General features: G+C 56.3%; 7 protein-coding genes across 7 annotated transcripts; 1 reads left to right on the forward strand and 6 right to left on the reverse strand.

Annotated features, from left to right (window-relative positions):
- Positions 1-59: 59 nt before the first annotated feature.
- Positions 60-1,341, forward strand: BCV69DRAFT_300615 (RNA-binding domain-containing protein; the record flags this gene model as incomplete). The annotated part of the gene is made up of 4 exons (XM_025494475.1): positions 60-286; positions 365-536; positions 612-695; positions 772-1,341. 4 exons carry the CDS (start codon positions 60-62, stop codon positions 1,339-1,341), a joined length of 1,053 nt encoding a protein of 350 aa, XP_025346456.1.
- An 885-nt stretch (positions 1,342-2,226) lies between these two features.
- Positions 2,227-3,811, reverse strand: BCV69DRAFT_272660 (hypothetical protein; the record flags this gene model as incomplete). The annotated part of the gene is made up of 4 exons (XM_025490982.1): positions 3,416-3,811; positions 3,145-3,267; positions 2,805-3,074; positions 2,227-2,721 (listed from the first exon to the last, which is right to left on the reverse strand). Exons 1-4 carry the CDS (start codon positions 3,428-3,430, stop codon positions 2,227-2,229), a joined length of 903 nt encoding a protein of 300 aa, XP_025346457.1. The 5' UTR covers positions 3,431-3,811.
- Positions 3,812-4,924: 1,113 nt separating this feature from the next.
- BCV69DRAFT_284443 (WSC-domain-containing protein) lies at positions 4,925-9,400 on the reverse strand. Its single transcript, XM_025493043.1, has 4 exons — positions 8,554-9,400; positions 8,188-8,476; positions 6,371-8,114; positions 4,925-6,284 (listed from the first exon to the last, which is right to left on the reverse strand). Exons 1-4 carry the CDS (start codon positions 8,948-8,950, stop codon positions 5,139-5,141), a joined length of 3,576 nt encoding a protein of 1,191 aa, XP_025346458.1. The 5' UTR covers positions 8,951-9,400; the 3' UTR covers positions 4,925-5,138.
- A 721-nt stretch (positions 9,401-10,121) lies between these two features.
- On the reverse strand, positions 10,122-13,597 carry BCV69DRAFT_284444 (WSC-domain-containing protein). Its single transcript, XM_025493044.1, has 4 exons — positions 12,893-13,597; positions 12,526-12,814; positions 11,290-12,451; positions 10,122-11,212 (listed from the first exon to the last, which is right to left on the reverse strand). Exons 1-4 carry the CDS (start codon positions 13,284-13,286, stop codon positions 10,268-10,270), a joined length of 2,790 nt encoding a protein of 929 aa, XP_025346459.1. The 5' UTR covers positions 13,287-13,597; the 3' UTR covers positions 10,122-10,267.
- Positions 13,598-14,313: 716 nt separating this feature from the next.
- Positions 14,314-15,317, reverse strand: BCV69DRAFT_300619 (hypothetical protein; the record flags this gene model as incomplete). The annotated part of the gene is made up of 2 exons (XM_025494476.1): positions 14,314-14,773; positions 14,854-15,317. The coding sequence occupies 2 exons, from the start codon at positions 15,315-15,317 to the stop codon at positions 14,314-14,316; spliced, it is 924 nt and encodes a 307-aa protein (XP_025346460.1).
- A 798-nt stretch (positions 15,318-16,115) lies between these two features.
- On the reverse strand, positions 16,116-17,353 carry BCV69DRAFT_294861 (hypothetical protein; the record flags this gene model as incomplete). The annotated part of the gene is made up of 2 exons (XM_025493885.1): positions 16,116-16,757; positions 16,851-17,353. 2 exons carry the CDS (start codon positions 17,351-17,353, stop codon positions 16,295-16,297), a joined length of 966 nt encoding a protein of 321 aa, XP_025346461.1. The 3' UTR covers positions 16,116-16,294.
- Positions 17,354-18,777: 1,424 nt separating this feature from the next.
- BCV69DRAFT_50135 (hypothetical protein) lies at positions 18,778-22,669 on the reverse strand. The gene is made up of 3 exons (XM_025495336.1): positions 22,544-22,669; positions 19,047-22,448; positions 18,778-18,996 (listed from the first exon to the last, which is right to left on the reverse strand). The coding sequence occupies exons 1-3, from the start codon at positions 22,572-22,574 to the stop codon at positions 18,950-18,952; spliced, it is 3,480 nt and encodes a 1,159-aa protein (XP_025346462.1). The 5' UTR covers positions 22,575-22,669; the 3' UTR covers positions 18,778-18,949.
- Positions 22,670-23,427: the final 758 nt, after the last annotated feature.

Below are 23,427 nucleotides of genomic sequence, written 5' to 3' on the forward strand. Positions count from 1 at the left end.
TCCCTGCCACCAACTCCACACCACCTCGTATCTCCTCCCATCAACCCTCATTGACAACCATGGAGAGCTACGCGGATCTCGAAGCACCTCCCGCTGGTGACGCCCGAGGACAGTCCTATTCTCGAACTCCTCCTCCTCGAAGATACGATGATGATGAGGCAGACGATGGCCGAGACCGAAGGGACGCACGCGACGGTGGCAGTCCCCCTCCCAAGCGAAGCAGGAGCCCTCCCCCCCGCAATGGTGATGGACCTCCTCCTAGGAACGGAGAAGATGGTCCCCGCAAGTGAGTTGAGACGTGCGTCAGGAGTAAAGGTGTATTGGTAGCAGCCATTGATTCAGCCTTCCCTATTGCAAACAACAGGGCTGCTCGCGCTCAAGGCCCACCACCCAAGCCATCCAACGCACCCCCGGCCAGCCCTAGCAACGTCGTAGGAGTCTTTGGTCTCAGCATTCGAACCACAGAGAGGGACCTCGACGAGGAGTTCGGCAGGATTGCACCGGTTGAGAAGGTCACCATTGTCTACGATGCCCGCGTGAGTAAGCCTCCTCAGCCTGATCGAGGTCATTCAGGTAGACTGACAGAGCGATTGCCCTTTTCTGCTTGGCAGTCTGACCGATCTCGAGGCTTCGGCTTTGTGACCATGAAGGACTTGGAAGGCTCTGAGGCAGTCATCAAGGCCCTCAATGGAATCGTGAGCACGTCCGCCGTACAGTGGGAAGCCTGCATATACTGATTTTTCTCCACTGGCTATTTCACGCATCATGCAGGACCTGCACGGACGAAGGATCCGAGTCGACTACTCTGCTACCAGGCGCCCTCACTCACCTACCCCTGGAGAGTACAGAGGCAATCTTCGTCCAGACGACCGGTACCGTGGCCCTGGTGGCGGCGGCCCCCCTCCCCGCGGTCCACCTGGTTACGGACCCCCTTCGGGTTCGCGCTATGCTCCCGGAGGCGGTTATGGAGCGCCTCCTCCCTTTGATGGACCTTACGGACCCCCTGGTGGAGGCTATGGCCGCTACGGCCCACCTCCTGACCGATACGGACCCCCTCCCCCTCGAGGCGGACGAGGTGGCTATGGTGGAGACTATGGAGGTCGAGGCGGCTACGGCCCGCCAGCCGATGTTGCAGACGACTGGAGGCGACCTCCTGGAGGCCGAGGTGGATACGGCCCTCCTCCAGGAGACCGCGGCAGCTACGGCGGCCGTGACCGAGAGCGTGCCCCGAGGGAGTACAGCCCTCCTCGCTCTCGCAGACACCGTGATAGTCCCAGCCCTCCTCCTAGGAAGAGAGACAGCCGAAGCCCTCTGCCCAGGCGACGCGATGATGACTACTAGTGGTGAAGCGCCGGAAGTGAGTCACTTTGATTGTTCTCCCCATATCTCTCATTCCCTTTGCATGGTCAGGTAGAGAAGAGTTGCAATTGCAGATGCAAGTGCAAGAGAGTCGACGATTAGAAGATCAACCGCACAAACTCGATGCAAGGCTTGCCAAGAGCATGTGTTCGGTCGGTCATTTCATCTCATCGGGCTCAAGAGTTGGCGTGGCAAGTCGCAATGAGGAGTCAGAAGTCGAATCAGATGTGCAAAAGCGTTCTCTACCGTTCCCGTCCATCCACCCAAGCCTCGCAATGTCCCTGTCCCGTGTCTCTGCGCTCCAACACCCGTCCATCAATACAAGACCAAGTTTGCAAGATGACCATTTCCTCCCCCGTCCAACTGAAAAATCCAAGTGAGCATTGAAAGGAAGAAGACGACGGCAAGCGTAGGCAGCTCCAAACCACAAGATGCATTCGTGGTAGGTCAAGTGTGCACAAACTTCTACATTCCTCAATCTCATGTGACGCTCAAAAATGAGGACAAGAAGACGACTGACTGACCGAGCGAGATCAAAGCAAAGGGAAAGACCATCAAGGAGGGAAGCGAGCAAAGTACGACTACCAAGTTCAAGAGCTGAGCTGATATGAGGGGCCTCGAGTACATCCTTGCAGGTGAGTGAGGAGCGTTGGTTGTGGATCTTCCGACGATATCTTACAGTGGGTGGGAGAGACTTTGCAATCTAAACATGTGGGATATCTTACGCTAGTCTGCAACATGTTCAGCCTGACATGCAACAGCCTTGATGAGGAGCGCTGAGCCAGAGTGACTGACACACATAATGGATTGACATAAGGTTCGTGACATATGAGAGGAGTAGCCGCCACTCGCATTGGCAGTAGCACTTTAAGCCTGCATCTCCCTTCCCTTGAGGATCTCCACCTTTCCGCTCTTCTTCCAATCTTCAAGCATCAATTGCAATCTCCCACTAGCCGCCTTGCCCTCATCCAGCTTAACAAATCCAGCCCTACCAGCCATGATCCCCTGAGTGTAGAGGAGTTCCCAGACCTTGCCCGTCTGTCGACCGTAGTACTCCAATAGTCGAGGGCCGGCCACTTCTAGCAAGGTGGACCAGAGGGCGGGTACGATTGCGTGCGAGGTCATGGGTGGGGTGACGCAACGCGCTTGCCATTTCCATAGCGCTGAAGGACGGAAGTGGGCGGGGACGAGGGAGACGTCCACTGAGGCCGAAGCGGGCTGGGAGGGTGGAGGAGTAGGGGGAGTTTGGCAGATGGCAAAGTAGAAGGCTGCAATGCCCGATTGACGAGAGGCGAATTGTACGGATGTCTCTTCGGGCGAGGCTCGACCAACGGATTTGGAGTAGGCAACATTGTCCTGATCCTGCAGGTGGAAGGAAGACGTAGATTGCGTGAGACTTCATTGCAGATCAGCCCGCGTCAGCCGAGCTACACAGAGCAACTTACCGGTCTCTTCTCAGGAAAGTAGCCAAGACACCAGCAGCTCTTCTTGACCAATCTCGCCATGAGTATCTCTCCAAGCTTCTCGTGCCCGTCAAGAAGCAGCCAGACGACCACGCGAGCAAGCGGGAAGGCAGTATCCACCTTTACGGCCACTTCCTGCTCTGCTTGTCGAATGAGACATTTGCTCAGGTGGTTCAGTACCCATTGATAGATCTCCTGGTTGGGACTAGGGGCTGCCTGAGCTTCTTTGAGTAGGCTCGAGATGGTCGAAGTCTGTGAAAACAGCAAGTCGGGTTCAGCTACAGATTCACATGCACGGCTTTTGCATCGTCAGAAGACTCACAATACGCCAAATTTCTGCTTTTGAATTGGTCAATTGTCCAATTTTGGGCGTGATCTGTCGCTTGGCGGCAAAGCACTGCTTTCTCCATTCGGAGTTGTCTGCAATGACAGGTAGGACCTTTTCCTTGACATGCTACGAGGGCAGAAGCAAGGGCGTGTGTAAGTGTGAGCCAGACCGGTACTCCGCTACCACCTAAAAAGCTACTGACCTTCATCTTCTCGCTCCAGCGTTGGTATTCTTCCCTGCCCTGATCATGGAGCGTATCACCCACTCCGAAGCTCTTCATAGCCTCCTTGTTCTTCGCCGCCTCTTCCTTTGCTTGCTGAGCAGCCTTGGTCTTCTCCTCCTCTGCCTTCTTCTTCTCTTGCTCCTTCTTTGTCCGCTGTTCATTTGCTTCCTTCTCCTCAAGAGCTTTCTTCTCCTGATCCTCTCGAGCAGCCTTTGCTTTCTTCTCTGCTTCTTCTTGTGTCTTGCGAGCAGCAGCGATCCGGTCTGCCTCTTCCTTTGCCCGCTTTCGAGCGCTTTCTTCAGCAGCTGTGATGGCTCCCTCTATAGAGGTCCATAGCTTCTTGTCCTGTGCTTCAGACTCTCGTCGCTCCTTTTTCTCCAGCTCCTCCTTCTCGCGCTTCAGCCGGCTGAGGGTAGACTGCACGCTCTGTAAGTCCTCTGCTTCTTCTCCCCGCGGAGGTTTCAGGGGTTGCCCTCTTCCGTTCGATGGACTTGTGGGGCCAGTGAAGGGGCTTTCAGATCGTCGGGCGGCGAGGGAGGCCCAGCTCTTCCCGCTTCGCCTTATAGCGTCAGTCCATTCGCCTGAGTACTCATCCTCCTGAGCCGCCAGCCTGATGCTCTGGAGGGTATCGCGATCTTTTCCCTTGGAAGGGGAGCTTCCCGATACTCGAGGACCTCGACTCGATCGTCTCCCAGCCCGCCTCAAATCTATAGGCGAGATGACCACTTGCACGTCCGAGTCCGAATCTTCCGACTGTGCCGTTTGGGGGACATCGTCTTCGTCGTCACTGGAGGCTGACGAGCCAGACGAGGAGCTGACATCCGACTCGGAAGGTGAAGAGGGCTGGTAGCTCCTGTACCCTGGAGGAGTCGGGATGTGTCCTCGAGCGATAGCAGCGATCCTTGCTGATCTCCGTACAGGTGTGGATGAGACAGCACTAGAAGAGGCCTCGCCATTCTGCTGGTCTGCGGCCTTGGCTCGGTCAGCCTTGGCTCGGTCAGCCTTGGTCTTGCTCTTGATCCAGGGGGGAAGCATGGCCGCTGCCTCCGCCTTTGGTCGGGGTCCTTTCTCCTTCGCCTCTCTTTGCTGACCTCTGCTAGAACCTTGACTCTGATGCGATAGGCTCAAAGAGGCCATCAGCCGGGTTGTAATGGCGCCATTGGACGGCGTAGCCAGAGCTGGCTGGGTCTTGCCCCCAGCGACCCCTGCTTTACCGGCGGGAGTACGGAGATCCTTCAGAGGCCGGGTCCGTGATCGGGTGCCCATGGCCGGACCTTCATCCTCGGAAGCCTCGGAGGCAGAGTCGAGACCGATCCTCATCTTGGCCGAGAGAAGTGAGGGAGGCGAGGCGGTATCAGCGAGGCAAAGGGGGGCAATGGTCACAAGGTCATCGTTGCTACCAAGGTGGCCCCCTCGACCTTCTCGATCGCGTCCGGACGGAAAGGGGCGCACTTCAGACTCCGCGATGAGCCCTTCGTAGAGCGAAGTGACGATGTACCACTTTGCTTGCCAATGGAAACCTTTCTCAAACTATCAGACTTATCACGAGTCTGTGCAGGCAATGGTGATGTATCATAAGTATGGGCCAATTACAAGCGGATCTGAGGTGATATTACAGGGAGCGGAGGGCCGGTGACGTTACGCGAGTGACATAGTACGAAGCCGATCTAAAGTATCATTCGACAAGAATAGGAGAGGTGATAAAGATAGAGCAAAGAACCCAGGTGTAGGAGTTTTTGAGGTTCGAGTCCTTGAAGCCAGCCATCTAGCTGGTCTGCAAGATGGTGACGGTGCTGTCTCGCGACGAGTCGAAGTTGTAGAGGGTGAGGAGAGCCGATCCACCACAAGCGACAGTCGAGTTTCCGCTGCAAGGCATGTTGCATCCTCGGGCAATGGGGTCGTTGGAACCAGCGCTAGCGGCAGACGTCACAGTAGAGGGCAGAGTGAAAGCACCGTAGCACTCTCCGGAGTACTCCATACCACAGTATGTCAGGTTCTTGGCCTCACAGTTGGCTAGACACGAGGAGACGGTGTTGCTCGACCCACCGGAGAGGGTGACGTTGAGGGTTCGAGGAGAGACCGTGTCCGTTACACAGTCCTGGTAGCGCCACTTGCCCCTAGACTGCACTGTGAACAGGGACTGCTGCCAGTTGTTGTCCTGAACAACATTCAGCCTGTTGGGACCACCACACGACTGGCTGGAATCTCCAGTGCAAGCCATGGTGCAACCGCTTTGACCACTGCCCGAAGTGGCGCCAGCATTGACAATGTAGTTGGAGCAGTAGCACTCGTTGGAGTACTCGGTACCAGAGTATCGGTAGCCCTTGTTGGAGCAGTAAGCAGCGCAAGAAGCGGGAGTGTTCGACTTGCTCGTGGTGGATGCTGCGTTCAGGGTACGAGAGTTGCTGTCTGCGTAGCATCCCAGGGATTGGTAGTTGGAGCTCAACGTGGCAGAAGCGGCGGCTGAGGATGAGGTGGTGGTGGAAGTGCTGGTTGTGGTGCTAGTGGAGGTGGTAGTCGAGGTGGTAGTCGAGGTGGCGGTAGAAGTCGGGCTCGAGGTTGGGGTCGAAGACGTGGTAGAAGTGGGACTCGAGGTGGCGGTCGAAGTGGCGCTGGTGGTGGTTGTCGAAGTGGGGGTTGAGGTGTCGGTGCTGGTGGTAGTGCTCGTGGCGGTGCTGGTGGGGGTGCTGGTGGGGGTGTTGGTGGGGGTGCTGGAGGTCGTCGTAGACGTTGGCGTGGTCGTGGTGGTCGTGGTAGTGGACGAGCTTGCGCTTCCAGCACTCAGCTGGTAGAGCTGGAGCCTGTTGGGACCACCACAGAGCTCTCCAGATGCACCGCTGCACACCATGTTACAATCAGCGGTTGCCTGAACACTGCTTCCGCTAGCCAGTGTCGAGCCACAGTAGCATTCCTGAAATCAAAGGTAGAGGAGAAACGCTGTCAGCATAAGTACATTGGCCTTTGTGAAGAAAATGAGCATACGAATCCCATACTCACACCTCCGTATTCGACACCAAAGTACTGTGAGCCAGCGCAAGAGGTAGCACACGTCTCCACTGAACCACCACTAGCGGACTGAGGCAGTGTGCGGGCGGAGACAGAGTCGCTCCAGCAGCCCACAAAGTTGTAGGAGCCGGTGCTTTGTACCACCTTGGGTGTTGTGGCTACTGGTAGAGTCGCCAGGTCAGAATAGACGGCCAGACGGTTTCCGGCACCACAGGTGGAGGTGCTGTCTCCCGAGCAAGGCATGTTGCAATCGCTGTCGGCAGCCAGCGTTGCTGCAGCGGCCATCTGCGAGCCACACCAGCATTCAGCTCCGTACTCAACACCCGCGATGGCGAAACCAAGCGAGCTGCAAGCGGCGCGACAGTTGGCGACGGTGTTCTGAGCGTTGGAGTAAGCCTGTGTCGTCAGAGTTCGCGAGTTGCTGTCGGTCCAGCAGCCTTTGTAAGCTGGGTTGCTTGAAGCGCTTGCTGCGGCCGAGCTGGTGGTGGTGGTGCTGGTCGAAGTTGCGGTCGAAGTTGCCGTTGAAGCAGCGGAAGAAGTCGGGGCAGACGAAGTGGTTGTGGTCGAGGTCGAGGTGGTCGAGGTAGTCGTGGTAGTCGTGGAAGAGATCAAGGTTGTGCTGTTGTACACACTCAGGGCGTTGGAACCTCCGCAGAGCTCCGTATTGTTTCCAGCACACAGCATGGTGCATCCGGTACCAGTAGCCGCTGTGAGGGTCTGGCCACAGTAGCATTCCGAAGAGTACTCAAGACCAAAGTACTGGTAGCCGGAACAGAAGGCAGCGCAGGACTCGACTGTCATCGAAGAAGTGGAGGTCGACTTTGCATTCAGAGCTCGAGTGTTGTTGGCATTGTCGACGTAGCAGGAGGCGTAGGAGTATCCGGTCAAAGTGTTGACGTTGCCGTAAGCCCCGGCCTGGGTGGGTGTGCCGCCAGACCACACAGCGAGTCGCGCACCAGTTCCGCAAAACTCGGCTGAATTGCCGGGGCAAGCAGTGCTGCAAGCATTGTCGACCACCTTGAGGGCATCGTACGCCAGGGAGTTGCCACAAAGGCACTGGGATGCGCCGAGCAGTCCGGCAATGGTGTAGCCTGCAGACGAACAAGCAGCTGTGCAAGACTCAACTGAGAGACTGCCCGAAACGCTCACGACGTTGCTCAGCGAGTGCTGGGAGCTAGCGCTAGCATCTGTGTAGCAGCCCTGGTATGTCATGCCTCCAGCACCTGTTCCAACGATGGCGGGGACTGCCGCATTGCTGCTGCTTGGGTTGGGGGAGTCACCGGCCTGCATGCGGTTACCAAGGTCCAGCTGTCGCGAGCCGTCACCAGAGAAGTTGTCGAAGAAGAGACGAGCTTGTCCACCAGAGCTTTGCATCATGCAGGACGCGTCGTGACCACAGTTACTGTAGTCGACGTTGTCGCCCGAGTTGGGAGGGTAAGTGGCAATCTCAGCATAGAAGCGCTCGTCTCGATTTTGACCGACGGTGCCAGGGTTGCAAGTGGAGCTGTCATCACCCAGGTCCTGAGTACCCTTGGCGTAGATCTTTGACTTGGACTGCCAGTTGGCGAGGATAGCTGCACGGCCAGAGCCGGTCAGTGCCGAATTGTAAGTGGGCAGACCCGAACCGAGACCGTCTCTCCAGGCGTCGTATGTGGAGCAGACCGATGCTGGGTTACGGTAGACAGGACGCGTTGTGTCAAACCACAAGTACGAGTTGGGGTTTCCCATCCAGTAGCTACAGTAAGAGCGTAGGACGAGTCAGTGAGGCAATACTCAGCACGGGTACTCGTCACATCGCATACACTCACCGGACTGGTGTGCGTAGTCCAAGACTCTTGCCGAGCGCTGCGTAGCGGGTGACGGTCTGACCACCGAGGGAGTGTCCTGCGACGACAATCGACTTGAGGTTGGGGAACAGCGCTGCGTTGTCGTAGTATTGCAGCATCTGGTCAAGAACAGCATACGAAGAGACAGTAGTCTGCTTGTAAGGGTACTGGTTTACTTGGCCAGATGCCCATTGAGATCCCTGCCAGACCAGCGCCGAGGAGGTGGAGCCTGCACCAGCGGCCAGACCGCTCGTCCAAGGGTAGGCGGTGTCTATGAAGCACCGGGGCGTCAGGCGTTAGATCAGCAACAAGGCACAGGTGAATTCTCTTCTAAGTCCAGGAGCTCACTCTTTCCGTCTCCATTCGAGAAGCTTGGACAGACGATGGAGATGGTATCACTGTTCACGGCAGAATTAGTTCCCTTGGCGACTGCGAGGGCGCTGAGCATGTTCGACATGTACGTCTGCGGGTCCTGGTTCAGACCGTGGATGAAGATGACTGCCTTCTGTACCTTTGAAGTACTTTGCCTCTTGTTGTTGGTTCCAAGGTTGTTGTAGGTCAGCAAAGACGTGTTGGCTCCCTTGGTGTCAAGGATGTTCCAGAAAGCAACTTCAGCTCCTGGCACATTGGGCATAGAGTTGTTGTAAGTCGCGCCCTGGAATTGCTGAGCATGAGCAGTCGAAGACGTTGAAAGGAGAAGCAGGAAGAGGGTGGTCACAGTGGAGAGGAGGAGTCGGAACGTCATGATGGGCGAACAAGAGAGAGGTGGACGGGTAAGGAGGGGCGAGCGAGTGAGGATAGGTGGACAAACAGGACACCCTGGAATGATGACTGGCATCAGTCGTGAAATATATACCAATCCTCTTCCTCCCTCCTGACGGAGAGACTCGGAGCCCGCTACCCATTTTCGCTACTGCTCTTTTTGGCCAAGTGAAAATAGTCATCAATTAATGCGCACACTCGATGTTTGTGAGGGTCCCCCTATTAGAGGGGTCGAAGGCGATTTGGGTAGCTTCACCTATTTGTGCACGTACCAGACACGGAGCTACGGAGTGAGGCCGTGGCGTTTACGAGATGTGTCGCCTGTCGCCTGCCAGGGCATGGCTGCTGTCGAGGGTGGGAGAAGGGGCTTGCCTGTCTCGATAGCAACGAGGAGCAACGCCACCGTCAGCACCGTCAGCGGGGAGATTGGGTGACGACCAGGATTGATAGGGCAGCGAGCCGAGGCAGCTGGATTGATGCTCCGCCGCCTCAGAGGCCACGCCACGCGCTTCTGCTGCGCGTCCATCTGCCTGAGACACAACAAGCGAGGGTGACACAAATGAGCTGCTCTCCTGCATTGGCGGAGATGGCCGCTCCTCCCTGATGGGGGTGCCTGTCCCACTCGGACGCGTCAGTAGAAGAAGGGCGACTGGCAAGCGATAGAAGGGCCGTCTTCTAGCGCTTTGATCGGACAGCGAGGCAGGATTTCTCCGTCCTCCCTTCTTGCGCCATCAGAGGGTAGGCGACACACCTTGTACATATAGTGTGTGAGGGGGACTTTAAATACATCTGCAAGAAGCATCTGCGGCTGCCTTGTTTGACTCCCCACCCTGCCGCTCTTCCGTCTCCAGCTTCTCTCGGCAGGCACAAGAGTCTCAAGCGTGGGAGAAAGACACACAGAGGTGCTGTCCGTGGCCCCTCTCAACCTCGGGCTCGTAGCTGATTCGCCGGTTGCCCTAGCGTGCGCGGGAAGAAAGAGAGAGCCGGCAGCCTAAGGACTTACCCGTGCAGCCACACGATTCCATAAAGGTCGCCATTTGTATCTCTGTCTGCCGTTCCCCCCTTCCCCCTGACAGTAATTGGCTCAATGCCGGCAAGTCAGCCACGTTCACGCTTCTTTTCACATGCACGGAGATTAGTGACAACGTGCAGATGTCCAATTGAGTAAGAGCTGACGGTGACAGAATCTGGAGATGATACAATTAGTGGGTGATGTTACAAGAGCGTACGGGGTACTGGTGACTACAAGCTTCACAATCAGAAAACGGCACTCCCTCTCTCTCCCGCCAGACGTGCCTCTTCAGCTGCTAAGCAAGACTGTGCCCGTTGAGGCGCGAGAAGCATCGTACTTGTACAAATTGAGCAGACCCGAGCCTCCGCATGCGAGCGTGCTGTTACCACTGCAGGGCATGTTGCATCCTCGAGCGATCGGGTCGCTAGAGCCGGCATTGGTCGCGGAGGTGAGTGATTTAGGCAGGGAAGCTGCTCCGAAACACTCGCCCGAATACTCCACACCACAGTACGTAAGACTCTTCGCTCGGCAGTATGCCATACAAGTGGCTACTGTGTTGGCAGAGCCTCCCTGGAGAGTAGTGCCGAGCGTACGTGGGCTGACCGTATCGACTACACAATCCTGGAAGACCCACTTGCCTTGCGATTGGACGGTGAAGAGTTTTTGTTGCCACTTCTTGTCTTGGACGATGGAGATTCTGTTGCTTCCTCCGCACGTCTGGCCCGCACTACCCGGGCACGCTGTGGTGCATCCCGTCTGGCCGCTACCAGCTGCAGCGCCAGGGTTGAGAATGTAATTTGAGCAGAAACACTCGTTTCCGTTCTCAGTACCAGAGTAGCGGAATCCTTTGCCGGAGCAGAACGATGCACACACGGCTGGAGTGTTGGTGCTGCTCGTGTACGAGGCAGCATTCAGCGTACGGACGCTGCTCGTGTCCTTGTAACAGCCGAGCGACGTGTACTGAGAGCTCAGCGTCGCGGCAGCGGCGGTAGAAGAGGTAGGTTTAGTCGTGCTGGACTTAACGGACGAAGTACTGGTAGTCTTGGAAGAGGAAGTCGTAGTTGCCGTAATCTTAGTGGAAGTAGAAGTGGAGCTGGTGGAGCTCGACTTGTACACAGCTATCCTGTTGCCACCCCCGCATAGCTCAGTAGAGTCGTGTGCGCAGACCATGTTGCAGTCTGTGCTCGTTTTGAGTACAGCAGTGCTGCCAAGCGTCTGGCCACAGTAGCATTCCTGCAGAAAGGCGCGGGGAAAGATGATCAGTACACCAGGCACAGGCTGCTGGATTCACTTCCTCGTCTTACACTCACGTCGCCGTATTCGACCCCAAAGTAAGCATAGCCTGCACAAGCGGCAGCACAAAGTTCAACCGATCCTCCCGTCTTGACAGTAGTCAATACTCGGTTGGAGATAGAGTCACTATAGCACCCGTTGAATGTGTACGTGCCACTCTTCTGAACAAGCTTGGATCCTCCTGTGCTGGTAGGCCCCGAAGACGTCGTAGTAGTAGTCGACGTCCTAGTGTTTGAGGTAAGGGTACTCGACGTCTTGGACGTAGAGGTGGTAGTAGTCGACGTCTTGGACGTAGAGGTGGTAATAGTCGACGTCTTGGTCGTAGATGTAGCAGCCGTTGCATCGACCCCAAATTGCGCGGGTGTGCTGCTCGACCAGACCGAGATTCTCGCAGTGTCACCACAGTACTCGGCCGAATTTCCAGGACAGGCGGTCAGACAAGCTCTGTTGACGACTCGCAAGCTTTCATACTGGAGTGCACTGTCACAGAGACACGTCGAGCCCGCCAGCATGCCCGCAATGGAGTAGCCGGCCTTGGAGCAAGCAGCTGTACAGCTCTCGACGCTGAGGCTGCCGGATGTGGTGCCATTGTATCGCAAAGAATGCGCAGCACCAGTCGCAGTGACGTCAGTCCAACAGCCTTGAAATTTCATACCGGAAGCCCCATTGCCAACGATTGCAGGAGGTGCAGCATTGCTGCTACTTGGGTCCGGAGAGTCGCCAGCTGCTAAGCGGTTGCCCATGTCGGCCGCCCTCGAACCGTCGCCACTGAAATTATCATAGAATAGACGAGTCAGTCCCGCTGTGCTAGAGAACATGGCGGTCTGATCGTGTCCGGCAGCAATGTAGTCAATGTTGTTCGAGGAGGAAAGTGGGTAGGCGGCAATCTGTGCGAAGAAGCGCTCGTCTCGCGTCTGTCCTGTGGTAAAGGGCCCACATGTAGAACTATCGTCACCCAAATCCAGCGTGCCTCTAGCGTAGATCTTAGACCTGGACTGGTAATGTGCAAGGATGGCGGCTCCACCGGAGCTTGTCAAGCCAGTATTGTAGTTGCTGGGCAGGCCGGAAGCGACACCATTCCTCCACGCATCGTAGGTTGCGCAGTAGGATGAGGGATTCCGATACACGGGTCGGCTCGGATCGAACCAGAGCCAAGAATCTGGGTTGCCCATCCAGAAGCTGCATGGAGGGTGGAGCCAGCAATGGGTCAGACAGGATTGCGAAGGCAAGCATACCTTCACTATACCACTCACCGAATAGGGACACTCAGCCCCAGGTCATTCCCAACGGCGGCGTATCGATTTGTCATCTGACCTCCTAGCGAGTGACCAACAATTACAATCGACTTGAGGTTCGGGAACAGCGCCGAATTACCATAGTACTGCAGCATCTGGTCCAGGACGGCGTAGGACGATACGGTCGTCTGCTGGTACGGGTATTGATTGACGGCTCCGGAAGCCCATGTGGAGCCTGACCAGACTAGCGCTTGTGATGTGGAGCCTGCGCCATTGGCAAGACCATCCGTCCAGGGGTATGCGTAGTCTGACAGCGTAGGAACAGAGGCGAGAGTGAGTCTTCCGGCCGTGAAGTCAGGTCGGCTGATGGAGTCTTGTTACTCACTCTTTTGATCCCCATTTGCAAATAGCGGAGCGACAATGGCGACAGTATCACGGTTGATGGCCGAATTACTGGCCGTCGCTTGGCTCAGAGCAGTCAACGCACTGGCCATGTAAGCATTGGCGTCTTGATTCAGGCCATGGATAACAATGAGGGCCTTTTGCACTTTCGAAGGGCTCAAACGCTTGCCGTTCGTTCCAAGATTATTGTACGTTATAAGGGAGGTAGACTTGCCTGAGGTATCGAGGATGTTCCAGAACGTCTGCTCCGCACCGGCAACAGCCGGTAGCGAGTTGTTGAAGGCCGAGCCGGCATACTGCTGTGCGACCGCGGATGTGCAGGAGGCGATCAGCAAAAGGAGGGCAGACAGTACGTAGGTGGAGCGGCCAGATCGCATGGTGGACGAAGGAGAAAGAAGAACACACGAGAGGTGATCTGGAGGGCAGCGAGGCGCTGCCCCTCAATGGGACGATACATAAGGATCCGGGAGCCACCGTCGTCTTCAGAGAATCCAAGCCGGCCGCTGCAGCGACTCCCGAATGCCGTGGCCTACACTGTGCCGAAGGCGAGACCTCGGTCATCTCTGCTCCCCACAAGGGGTAGTGTCAGGGTGCGAGCGAGCGGCCATTGCGTTTGCTTGTCCTTCTGAGACATTGTACAAAGAAGGCGCAAGGAACCAGGCAAGGGGTTCGAGCGTGGCTAGGTGGGGCCGGGCCTTTGTGACGCGAAGGTGCTTCCTGCCCACGTCTCGCGTGTAGAGGTGGGTTTTCTCCGCTTGACTTGAGCAGTGTCTGACGCGAGGCCACAGACGCGTTGTGCAGCCAGGTGCGCCAAACAAACTTTGTCGCGTCGGATCTCCGCTGCTGGTCCGCGACGACAAATACACAATTCTCCGGCCCAGATGGCGGTACTCTTGTTCCTTCTGCAGATACGGTCGGACGGTCCAGACACAAATCGGCGACGGAGATGATAGGAGGTCAAAGGGCCAAGGGCATCCTTGTCAAGTCCGCACCAGGGTGCACACGTCCCCACGAGCTGACTGACCACCAAGGGCTGACAGACGTGGCCCCTGCGAATCGGAGAAATTTCCCCGGGTGCTTCTTTACCCCTGACGACTTCGGTAAGGTAAGCGAGAATGGAAGGAGATCATGGATTTCTGAAAGCGAACCGTGGGTACTTGTACATTGGACGAGAAGAAAGATAATGAGTCTATGGTGACATGCAGAGAAATTATCAAGTGACGTGTAGGTGATTATGCGGTGACAGAAGAGAAGCTTGTAGGAGATCTATTATTCAAGTTGACCAAAGCGCAGAGAAGCAGGCCCGCCAGCGGCCATGCTTGGCGCCTTGGCAATTGACGAAGATTAAGAGGTAGTTGCGGGCAACCGGTACGGGAAAGTTGAGAGCGGTGCGTGCGCGACAGCTTAGGTCGAGCGAGAGTAGCCCCTAGAGTTCGTGACTATGAGCACGTCCACATTGGACATAGTGGCATCTGATGCGGTCTTGGCAGCGGAGTAGAGGGTGCATACGGTGGCAGTATTTCTGGACTGGATGTCTGCAGTCCAGATGTCAAAGAAGACGCAACTGGTATGGTTGGAGTCGTTGCAGATATTCGCACACAGTGCCGGGTCGTACGAGGGTACGAGCTGCCAGTCGAGGAAGCTAGAGTCGAAAAGACTGACAGCCTCAGTGCTGGGACCATAGCTTGCAGCGTAGCCAGGAGGGGTGGCTGGACCATTGTCCTTGTAGAAGACGGCAGAATTGATGATGTAATTTGCTGGGCTATTGTTGCCGTACAGTCTTTGTCCACCCCTATTTGTCAGTCCCGAAAGGCAAGGCACCGTCGAGAACAATGCACACTTTCGGTTGGATTTCTCGCTAAATCTGTGAGAAGGGACAATTGTGTGCATCGGCCCTCAGTAATGCAGCACGGGACTCCGGGGCAATGATCAGCAGGAACTCACACTAGGTCTAGGAGGGGGTTGTTGATCTCCTGATACATGTTCGCAGCAATGCAGCCCTTTGTCGAGTCGCAGTAGTTGAGGCATGCAGCCTTCGCAGCTGAATAGGTTGTGGTATTGGAGATGACTTTGTACGTCAGGTATCCGGGAGCCTTGAGCGCTGCACTGCCATCGATAGGGTTCGTGCCATTGGTAAGTGTGACATAGTCGCTACGTTTGGCCAGGATGTTACCCAGATTGTATCGTTCACGTCTGCTGAGCGAAGCAGTCGAGCTGGCGCTTGTCGGTGTAGAGGCTGATGTGGTGCTTGCCGCCGTAGCGAGCAAGGTAGTGTTTGACTGAAGATTAAGGACAGCCGCTACCAGTGCGGCCTCAACGGAGGACAATGCCCTCGTCGACGTATCGGCCTTTGCACTGAGACTGCAGACAGCGGCTACCAGGCCGAGACAGAGTAGAGAGAGCTTCATGCTGAGAGTCTTGAGGGTCTTCAGGAGAGTAGTGCAGGCGTTTGAGTGGATGATGGGAGGGTCTCACCTCTGAACGTAGTGAGCGTCACCCTTTTAAGCATCTGGAGCCTTCCTGGAGCCGGCCCAGGAGGTCCAGCGCGTGCCATCGCATGGTGCTATTCTGGTCACTGCTTGTGGTCTCGATTGCTCCGCATTGAGGTAGCACACGCCACTGTACGCCCATTGGAAGGATGGTACAATCTGGGTCATAGGATTCGTAGGGTGGAAAGGATGTCCATACGTTGACAGACGACCGCATCCGAATGTCAAGGCCTCTCCGGGTAGATCTCGATGGTGGAGAGCAGGAGCTGAGATCTGATTGGGGCCAGCGCCAAGGACAGCTGACAAAGGTGAAGCGAGGCACCTGACGACGAAGTAAGGATGTCGAGTGTGCGGAGCTCACGCTTAAATTGCCATAAGGGTACGGGTGGCTTCAGCTGCATGCAAGAAAACGCCACTGTGTTCTGTCAGGCTGCTGCTCAGGTGCCTCGTCGCGGAATTCTCCCTGGACAACCTCCACGCCTTCACCCCCGATCTGTGCAGATCAAGCCACGCGTAAAGGAAACAAGCCGATGCGCTCAGAAGGGAAGGCAGGGGTCCACCGACGCGGAAAAGGCCTACACCACACACAGCTTGCCCAAGATCCTATCGCCCCGTAAAGCTGGTCCTACACATGCATCGGGCTCTGTCGGTCACGTGAGCTGGAGATCGTCTTGCAACGCCCCTTCTCGTCATTGAAGCTTCACGGGCAAGTCAAGTCGGATCCGGCGACCCTGTCACACTAGAAGAACGAGTGCGAATGAAGAAGACGATTGCAATTAAAGAATAGCTGACAAGACTTCGGCTGACGGACTTTGGCTACTAATATTCAAGATGTCCTCCTCCAATCTTGACAATGGCACAATGCGGCTCGAGGGCCAGGTTTGAATTGCCCCCAGCTAGTTTCGAGTGTAGCCGCGAGAAGCAGCGACAGACATCGAGCTAATGCTCGCCATGGTTGCATCAGAAGCAGTCTTCTTTGCGGAGTACAGTACGCAGACGTACGTAGCGACGGTGTCGCCCATCATGGCGGTAAAGACGTCGAAGAAGACGCAGGTGTTAGAAGTATAGCTGGTGCAAAGGCTGGCGCAGGTCGCAGGGTCGTTCTGAGTGAGGAATGTCTTCTTCAGGTAGCCTGGGGCGTCGAGGCTGACGGCGGTGGTCAGGGGGCCGAAGGTGGCAGAGTAGCCAGCGGGTGTAGCAGGGCCGGAAACGGTAGAGGTGAAGAAGACGGCAGAGTTCTCAATGTAGTTGGCGGGACTGTTGTTGCCGTAGAGCTGTTGACCACCCTTGTTTGTCATCTGCGACAGAGATGGGACATCTCCGTACAAGGCGCACTTTCGGTTGGACTTCTCGGAGAATCTGTCGAGAGCGAAGTCGAGGATTTGGAGTGGACTCAAATGGTAAGTCGTCTGATTGGATAGCTCATTCTTTATTACTACTCGTACTACTCACACATGGTCCAGCAGAGGGTTGCCAATCTCGTTGTACATGTTGGCAGTCACACACTTCTTAACCGAGTCACAGTAAGCCAGGCAAGCTGCCTTGGCAACAGCGTAGGTGGTAGTGTTGCTGATGACCTTGTAGGTAAGGTACGAAGTGGCCTGGAGAGCGGCATTGCTGTAGAGTGGGTCAGAACCATCGGTGAGGACAGTGTAGTCGGTCCTCTTGGCCACAATGTTTCCGAGGTTGTACGTCTGTCGAGAAATAGAAGATCGCTTGCTGCTTGAGACTTCTGACTGGACGGTGGCGATATCAATCGTCGACGCAGACGTGTTGCTCGCAATTTCTGCCTTGGCAGGTTCTTGGTTGGGCCATTCCCAGGCTGAAGGTCCCATTGTCTGATTAGTCGATGCTACGGCCAGCAAAAGGAGATCATTGGCGCTTGTGTCCGCAGCATGAGCGCCACAGGCGAGGACAGAGATGGCAATGCCGAAGGCTGCGATAGAGAACTTCATGGTGAGGTGGAAGTGGAAGGAGAAGATGAGAGGATGAGAAAACCGATCAGGGAACACACAGACTAGGGCTCTTATATACACGTCAATGATGTCTTGACCCGTCTGGACTTTCCTTGAGCAACGTCAAATCGCAATGAGTCAGATGGCCGATGCTTTCGAGCGCTACTGGTCCATTGCCTAAGAAAGCCGACTGAGACATTCTAGGTTCGCAAGCCCATACCTTGAGGAGCGAAGCAGGGCAGCGAATCGCGTCCTCGTTGACCTGTGTCAAGCTCGTTGGGAATGAAGAAAAGCCTCCCGATGAAGAACATCACAAGACCCTGCGGTTAATCTTTGTCTCTGTCTCGGCTTTGTTCTCTACTCTATGCTTGCTCTAGATCTATGAGATGGGTCGGTCCTTGCATCACGCGGACGTGCGACGGCAGTAAGCCACGCGAGGGACAACAAATAAGAGTCGCGAGCGTCCGAGACATGCTCTCGGGTGCCTGACAGATGAAAAGGGCCCGGAGGTGCCCCGCACGTCACCATGCCTGCCTCGAGCACAGATTTCGACCACTTCTTGCTCTTCGGAACATCCGAGACAGAGCAGAGGGCCTGCGGACTTGCAGGTCCCTTATACTGGATCTCGATACACGGCTGCGCCACAGGGCACACCAGCAAGTTTTAGTCCGGTACAGAGACCAGCAGGTGCAGGAGTTCTCCCCTTTGTTTACCAGAGATTGCCCCAAGCACATTCCTGGCGGGCGTGAGGAACAGCATCAAGTCCGGTTCCTGCAGAACAATCGTACAGGGATGAGGTTTGTGTCGGCAAGTTTACAGCTAGAGTCCTCAGATCAGCAGCGAGGGGATTACCCGGTACCCATACCGTGCACGACATGATTGACCAAACTTTGCGGTGATGCGAACCTCGCTCGTGCGGTCAGCCACGCACAGATGCACTTTGTGTGCCTGATTCGGACAATTACCGGGGCGGGACCACCTGCACCTACCGCCGGTTGCTAGCATCGGGGGGGTCCCGGCGGCACAGGATTCTCGGCGGGTCCCGGCCAGAGCTCTGCGCTTCGAAGCGGGTGACGAGACTTTTCCAGCAACGATATTCGCGGAGGGAACCGGAGACGGGGACGGAGTAGCCAATGCGAAGGAGTTGCCTCCATCGAAGAGTGGCCAAGCTGCCGCACGTCTCTCCGTGATGTCTTGGTCTGACCTGGCCCGGCCTGCCGCGCCCGTCTTGTCTCATCCACTCGCCCCTCCATTGTACGACTTCCCTTCTGTCTCCCACCTTCCTTTGTCCTGTCACTGCTCACGTTGATCCTCCCGTCTCAGATCTCCCAATCCCACTAACAGAACGTGGAATTCATATGAAATTGAAAGTGACATTGATGAAAGCTCGGAAAGACACAGAGAGTGAATCGAAGGAGGGGTCAAAGGGCTTCGGGTCTGGATCTGGATCTGATTCTGATTCGTATTCTGGAGTTTCCAACTTGGTGTGCATAGCCTCAGGAGTGCACACGATGCTCCCCTGCTCACTCGTTGGCTATTGCAATGCCTGCTCCGCTATCCTCCCCTCGTAATCTCCTTAACGGCTCTTCAGGCCAGCTATCTCAGATGAGCAGCGCCTTGCCCCCCTCCGCCTCCAAGTCCAGCTCCAAATCCCCCTCCTCGCTGGTTTCCATGTTCAGCGGAGCAAACATGCCTCCAAAGAGTGGTGAAGCCAGTGGTGGGCCGAACATCGACATGCTGGGCGCCATGGAAGGTGTTGCGGAGGAGGGGGAGGAAGAAGAGGGAGCCGCACCGCTAGAAGAGGTAGGGTGGGTGTTCCGAGGAGCGATATTCGCACTGCTGCTGCCGCCCAGACCGGTGCTGCTTCCGACTGCTACGGCTTTGGTGGGTGGTGTGTCACCTGGAAGGTACGCGCTAGCGGTGTCGGACTGAGCTCCACTAGGTTGCTGCTGCTGGTTCCGTTGCCAGGTCGCCACAGACGAGTCGTGCTCAGCTGCCGCTGCTGATGCCGCTGTACCATTCTGCTGCAGTGTGGGCGGGGCAGGTGACGAGCGTGGGGAAGGCTCTGTGATCCTCAATCGAGGCATAGCAGTCGCAGGCGACAGGGCGTCTTGAGGCGTGAGGGCTCGGCGCGGTCCACTTCCGCTCGCATCGCCCAAGTTCGGTGTGCGTGGGAGAGGAGGCGGTGCCTGGAGGGTTGCAGCATCTCCCGTACCTTTTGTTGCATCATCGCCTTCCCCTCCAGCGCCTAGTACGCTGGCACTCGCCAGCCCTTCCTCCCGCAGACGCTGCTTTTCCGCCCTCGCAGCTGCCCTAGCCGTGGCCCTCTGCGCTTTCCTTTCCCTCTTTTCTCGCTTGGTCATCTTCCTGGAGCCCGTGTCCGATACGGTGCTGCTCTGAGCAAAGGGCGATGCGCCACGTAGGTTCAATCCACCATCTCGCTCATCCAGCCTCTTAGTGATGGAAGTCGAGTCTGACTCTTCGATGCTGCCTCGACGAGTACCACGTACTGGCCACAGAACGGGTGAGACGATAAAGGACTGCTGGTGCTGATGACTGCCGGCATTGTCCTGCGCAGCCGCAGAGACCGAAGGCACGACCATGTGGAGACTGCCTCCATGACTGCCCGTCCTCCTGAAGGGAGAATGGTCAAATCGGCGATCGGCCGGGCTGTTCACACGTTGGAGCAAGAGGTTGCCCAGTGGCTGGTGCGTCGCAGTCCTACCACGACCCCTTGATGGTCCTGCTGAAGAATTGCTGTTGCCGTTGACAGGAGATGCTCCTCTCCCTCTTGACAGACTCTGCTGCTGGTCTCGGAAGGCTCCCATCGGAATCTTGCGCCACCTCGAGAATGCATTCGAATTCAGACCGAAGCCGCCGCTCGATTGCTCGGTATGAGATCTCGTTCTCTTGCTTGCAGATGGCATCGTTGTATCGTCTGAAGCATTGCTGTCTTCATCTAGGCCATCGCCCGTGCCGGTATCCGACGAGTCACCGCTACGCCAGAGCATCGATGCGTCGACGACATCATCAAGGTCCATCGGCAAGGGTGCAGGCGTCTTGATCGTCTCTGGTGAAGACAAGACTGCCTCACTAAAATGATCTCCGCTGCCGATCGGAAGTGAGCTTCTACGCATACGCTTCGTGTCGTGAGACGAGAACGAGGATCGTCGAGGTCGCCTCTTCCCAGCTAGGCCCTTTCGTTGCAAAGAATACTTGCTGGTAAAGGGTGATGCGGCTTGCGATGAGCCATCGATAACTGCGCGGTGTACCGACTTGGACGAGGAAGGCATGAAGCTGCCCATCTCCGGTCGGCTGCCCTGCGCACTCTTCGCGAGCGACGCATGTGATGTTGCTGAGCGATCCTTGGCCGAGGGAGTGGCGGGCGGTAGTGGCACCGCCGTCGCCGTACTGCCACTTGCTTCTGCACCATCGACGTTCGCCTTTGCTTGTCCTTGCTTGGAGCTTTCAGCAACAGGCGGGAAAGGTACATCAACTTCGGTAGCCGGAGTAGTGGAAGATCCGACCGAGGATGTTGCATCGTCGGCGGGAACGGCAGCAGAATCTTGACCCCTCTTGCCACCAGCAGAAGTTCCGTTGGGAGACAATCGGCGGAGCTGTGCAGCCATTGCCCGAGCTCTCCTGGATGTGCGTCCGCCGCGTGGATCAACGGATCCGACCAGCAGTCTCGGGAACGGCATATCCTCGTCGGGGAGCTCGTCAGTGGTGTCTCCATCGTCTTCGAATACTTGTGCATCGTCTTCGCGGCCTCTGCCTGCTGCCCTCCAACCTGGAGTGGCCCAGCGCGGGTCACGAGCGTCTAGAGCGTGGCCAATGTCATCATCGTCCGAATCGTCATCCTCATCAGAGTCGACGAATTCGAACTCGCCATCGGATCCGAACACCGCTTCTCCGTCTCCAGCTCTTGCATAGATGAGTCGACCGTCTAGATCTTCGATGACAAGCAGAGGTATGTCCTGCCTAGCTATGTCTACGCCAGCTTGCATTGCGGCAGCTAGATCTACAGCAGATGTGCCACCTGCAGGGTCTACTGCACCAACGTGGGCCAGGAAGGGCTCTCCAACAAGAGCATCCTCAAGGTCACTGATATCATCGTCTTCGTCCGAGGTATCGAAGCTTGTGAGCTCGTCGTCATCGTCCGGCTGTATGCCCTCCCCGTCGGAACCGAAAAAGTCGCTGAAAGAAGGTTCAGAGTCGGAATGGAAGCCTTCCTGCTCATGGAAGAGTTCATCTTCGAGAACTGGGAGACCCAACAAGCGCATCGTTTCTGGTGACAATGAGCCGAAGTCTTCCTCTGCGTCGCCCATTTGAAGGTCTTCTATGTCGCCGTCCTGTGCGTCTTCTTCGAATTGACTGCGATTGCCATTGCTGTTGGTAGCTCGACGACGTCGTTGCTCCGCACGTTTTGCTTCGAGCAGCTTTAAGCGCTCCAAGCGGGCGTTTGCCTTGGATTCCGCCTTTGCAGCATCGGCGATGATGTACCGCTCTTCGTCGTCTTCCTGTCCATCATCAGAGTCGCCAGAACCCAACAGCGATTCTCCATCGCCGGCTGCTTGCAGCTTTGCAGCCATGTCATCGTCGGAGAAATCTGATTGATCGAGTTGTCCTCCGGCGCTAGACCCTTCTTCTCCAGGAACGGGTGGAGCGTCGGAAAGGTCCGACTCGTCGTCATCTTCGTAAAGACCAATGGCTTGTCGCCGCTCTTCGCCATCGTCTTCATCATCTTCGTCATCATCATCGTCTTCGTCGAGATCATACTGCTCCTTCCTCACGGAGGCTTTGCGCTCTGGTCGTACATCATCTTTGCGACGGTTGTTGCTGCGAGGGTGCCGGGGTGCAGATAAGGGTGGAGATTGAAATTGTGACCTTGTGCGGGTCGCTGCCATCGTTTCTGTTGCCTGAGGGGAGCTGCTAGTGTCGATGTGGTCTTGCGTTGCCGAGAATTCGGTGCTGGAAAGGGTATGCTGCTTCTGTGACTCCCGCTTCCGTGCTTGGACGTGGGCGGGAGGTGTTAGTGGAGACGAGGAAGTTCCTCTGTCTTGTCTATCAAGTCTATGGGACGAAACGGGTCTTGCTGTGAAGTAGAATACATTGTGTGAATAACAGGTCCAGGTCGAAATGCTGCTGGCGGGCAGAGGCGACGTGCGACTCAGCGCAATCTCAACTCACGGGGGTTATGCGGCCGACTACTTCGGGGCATGGACGACTACTTGGCTATCCAATGGAAGTGCCTGTGTATCCAGTGATGATGTTGGCGCGGACGCACTTGATAAGCTGTAGATTCTTCTGTATTGCGCTGAGGCGTGGTGCGATGTGCAGGTCGAAAGATGGGAGAATGGCAAGGTGCGAGGCTTGTCTGCATATTTCGAGGCAACGGAGACAGAGGAGAGTCTGAACGTCGGGGAGAGGGCGTGAGGGGTGAGACAGTCAGTGTTTGCGATCGGTGAGAGACCAGAAGGAGAGCAAGCAGAGCTGCTGTACTAGCGGCTGCTGTTGCCGTGTCGTGCGACTCACCACCCAGAGGCGGCCCTTGTCAGTTGTTCACTTGTGCTATGGAGCGCAAGGGAGGTGGGACGAGACGTATGAGCACGAACTCGGAGAGAGCTGCGTTGACAGTCCAATGAGATTCGATGACGAAGCAGCACGAGGATGCGAGATGATGCGAGGTGATGCTCTGTGGTTCCGAGTGTTTGCTGTCGAGCAGCAGCAGCGTGGGAAGGTGATGTGCTGCAGTGAGTACGTATGTGTGTATGTATGTGTGTGTGTGTGTGTGTGTATGCGCTTGGCAATCGAGTGATAGCAACTGGTAAAGAGCTAGCGTGCGTGGGATGGGTGAGCTGGAGAGTGGTAGTGAGGTGTGCGTGTAGCTGTGTATGCGCTTGTGTAGCTGCGATGGTACGACGAGAAGGACAGGACCATCCCCCCGCCTCCAGGTGGATTTGTGAATTCTCAACTGGCTGAGCGGAGGGCGACGCACCGACACTGGCCCAGTGCCTCAAGAATTTCAACCAGCCTCCGCCCCCCGGCCACAAATTTCCCTGTTGCCCGCTCCC

The sequence above is a fragment of the Pseudomicrostroma glucosiphilum genome (genome assembly GCF_003144135.1).
Source record: "Pseudomicrostroma glucosiphilum strain MCA 4718 unplaced genomic scaffold BCV69scaffold_12, whole genome shotgun sequence".
NCBI lineage: Eukaryota > Fungi > Basidiomycota > Exobasidiomycetes > Microstromatales > Microstromataceae > Microstroma > Microstroma glucosiphilum.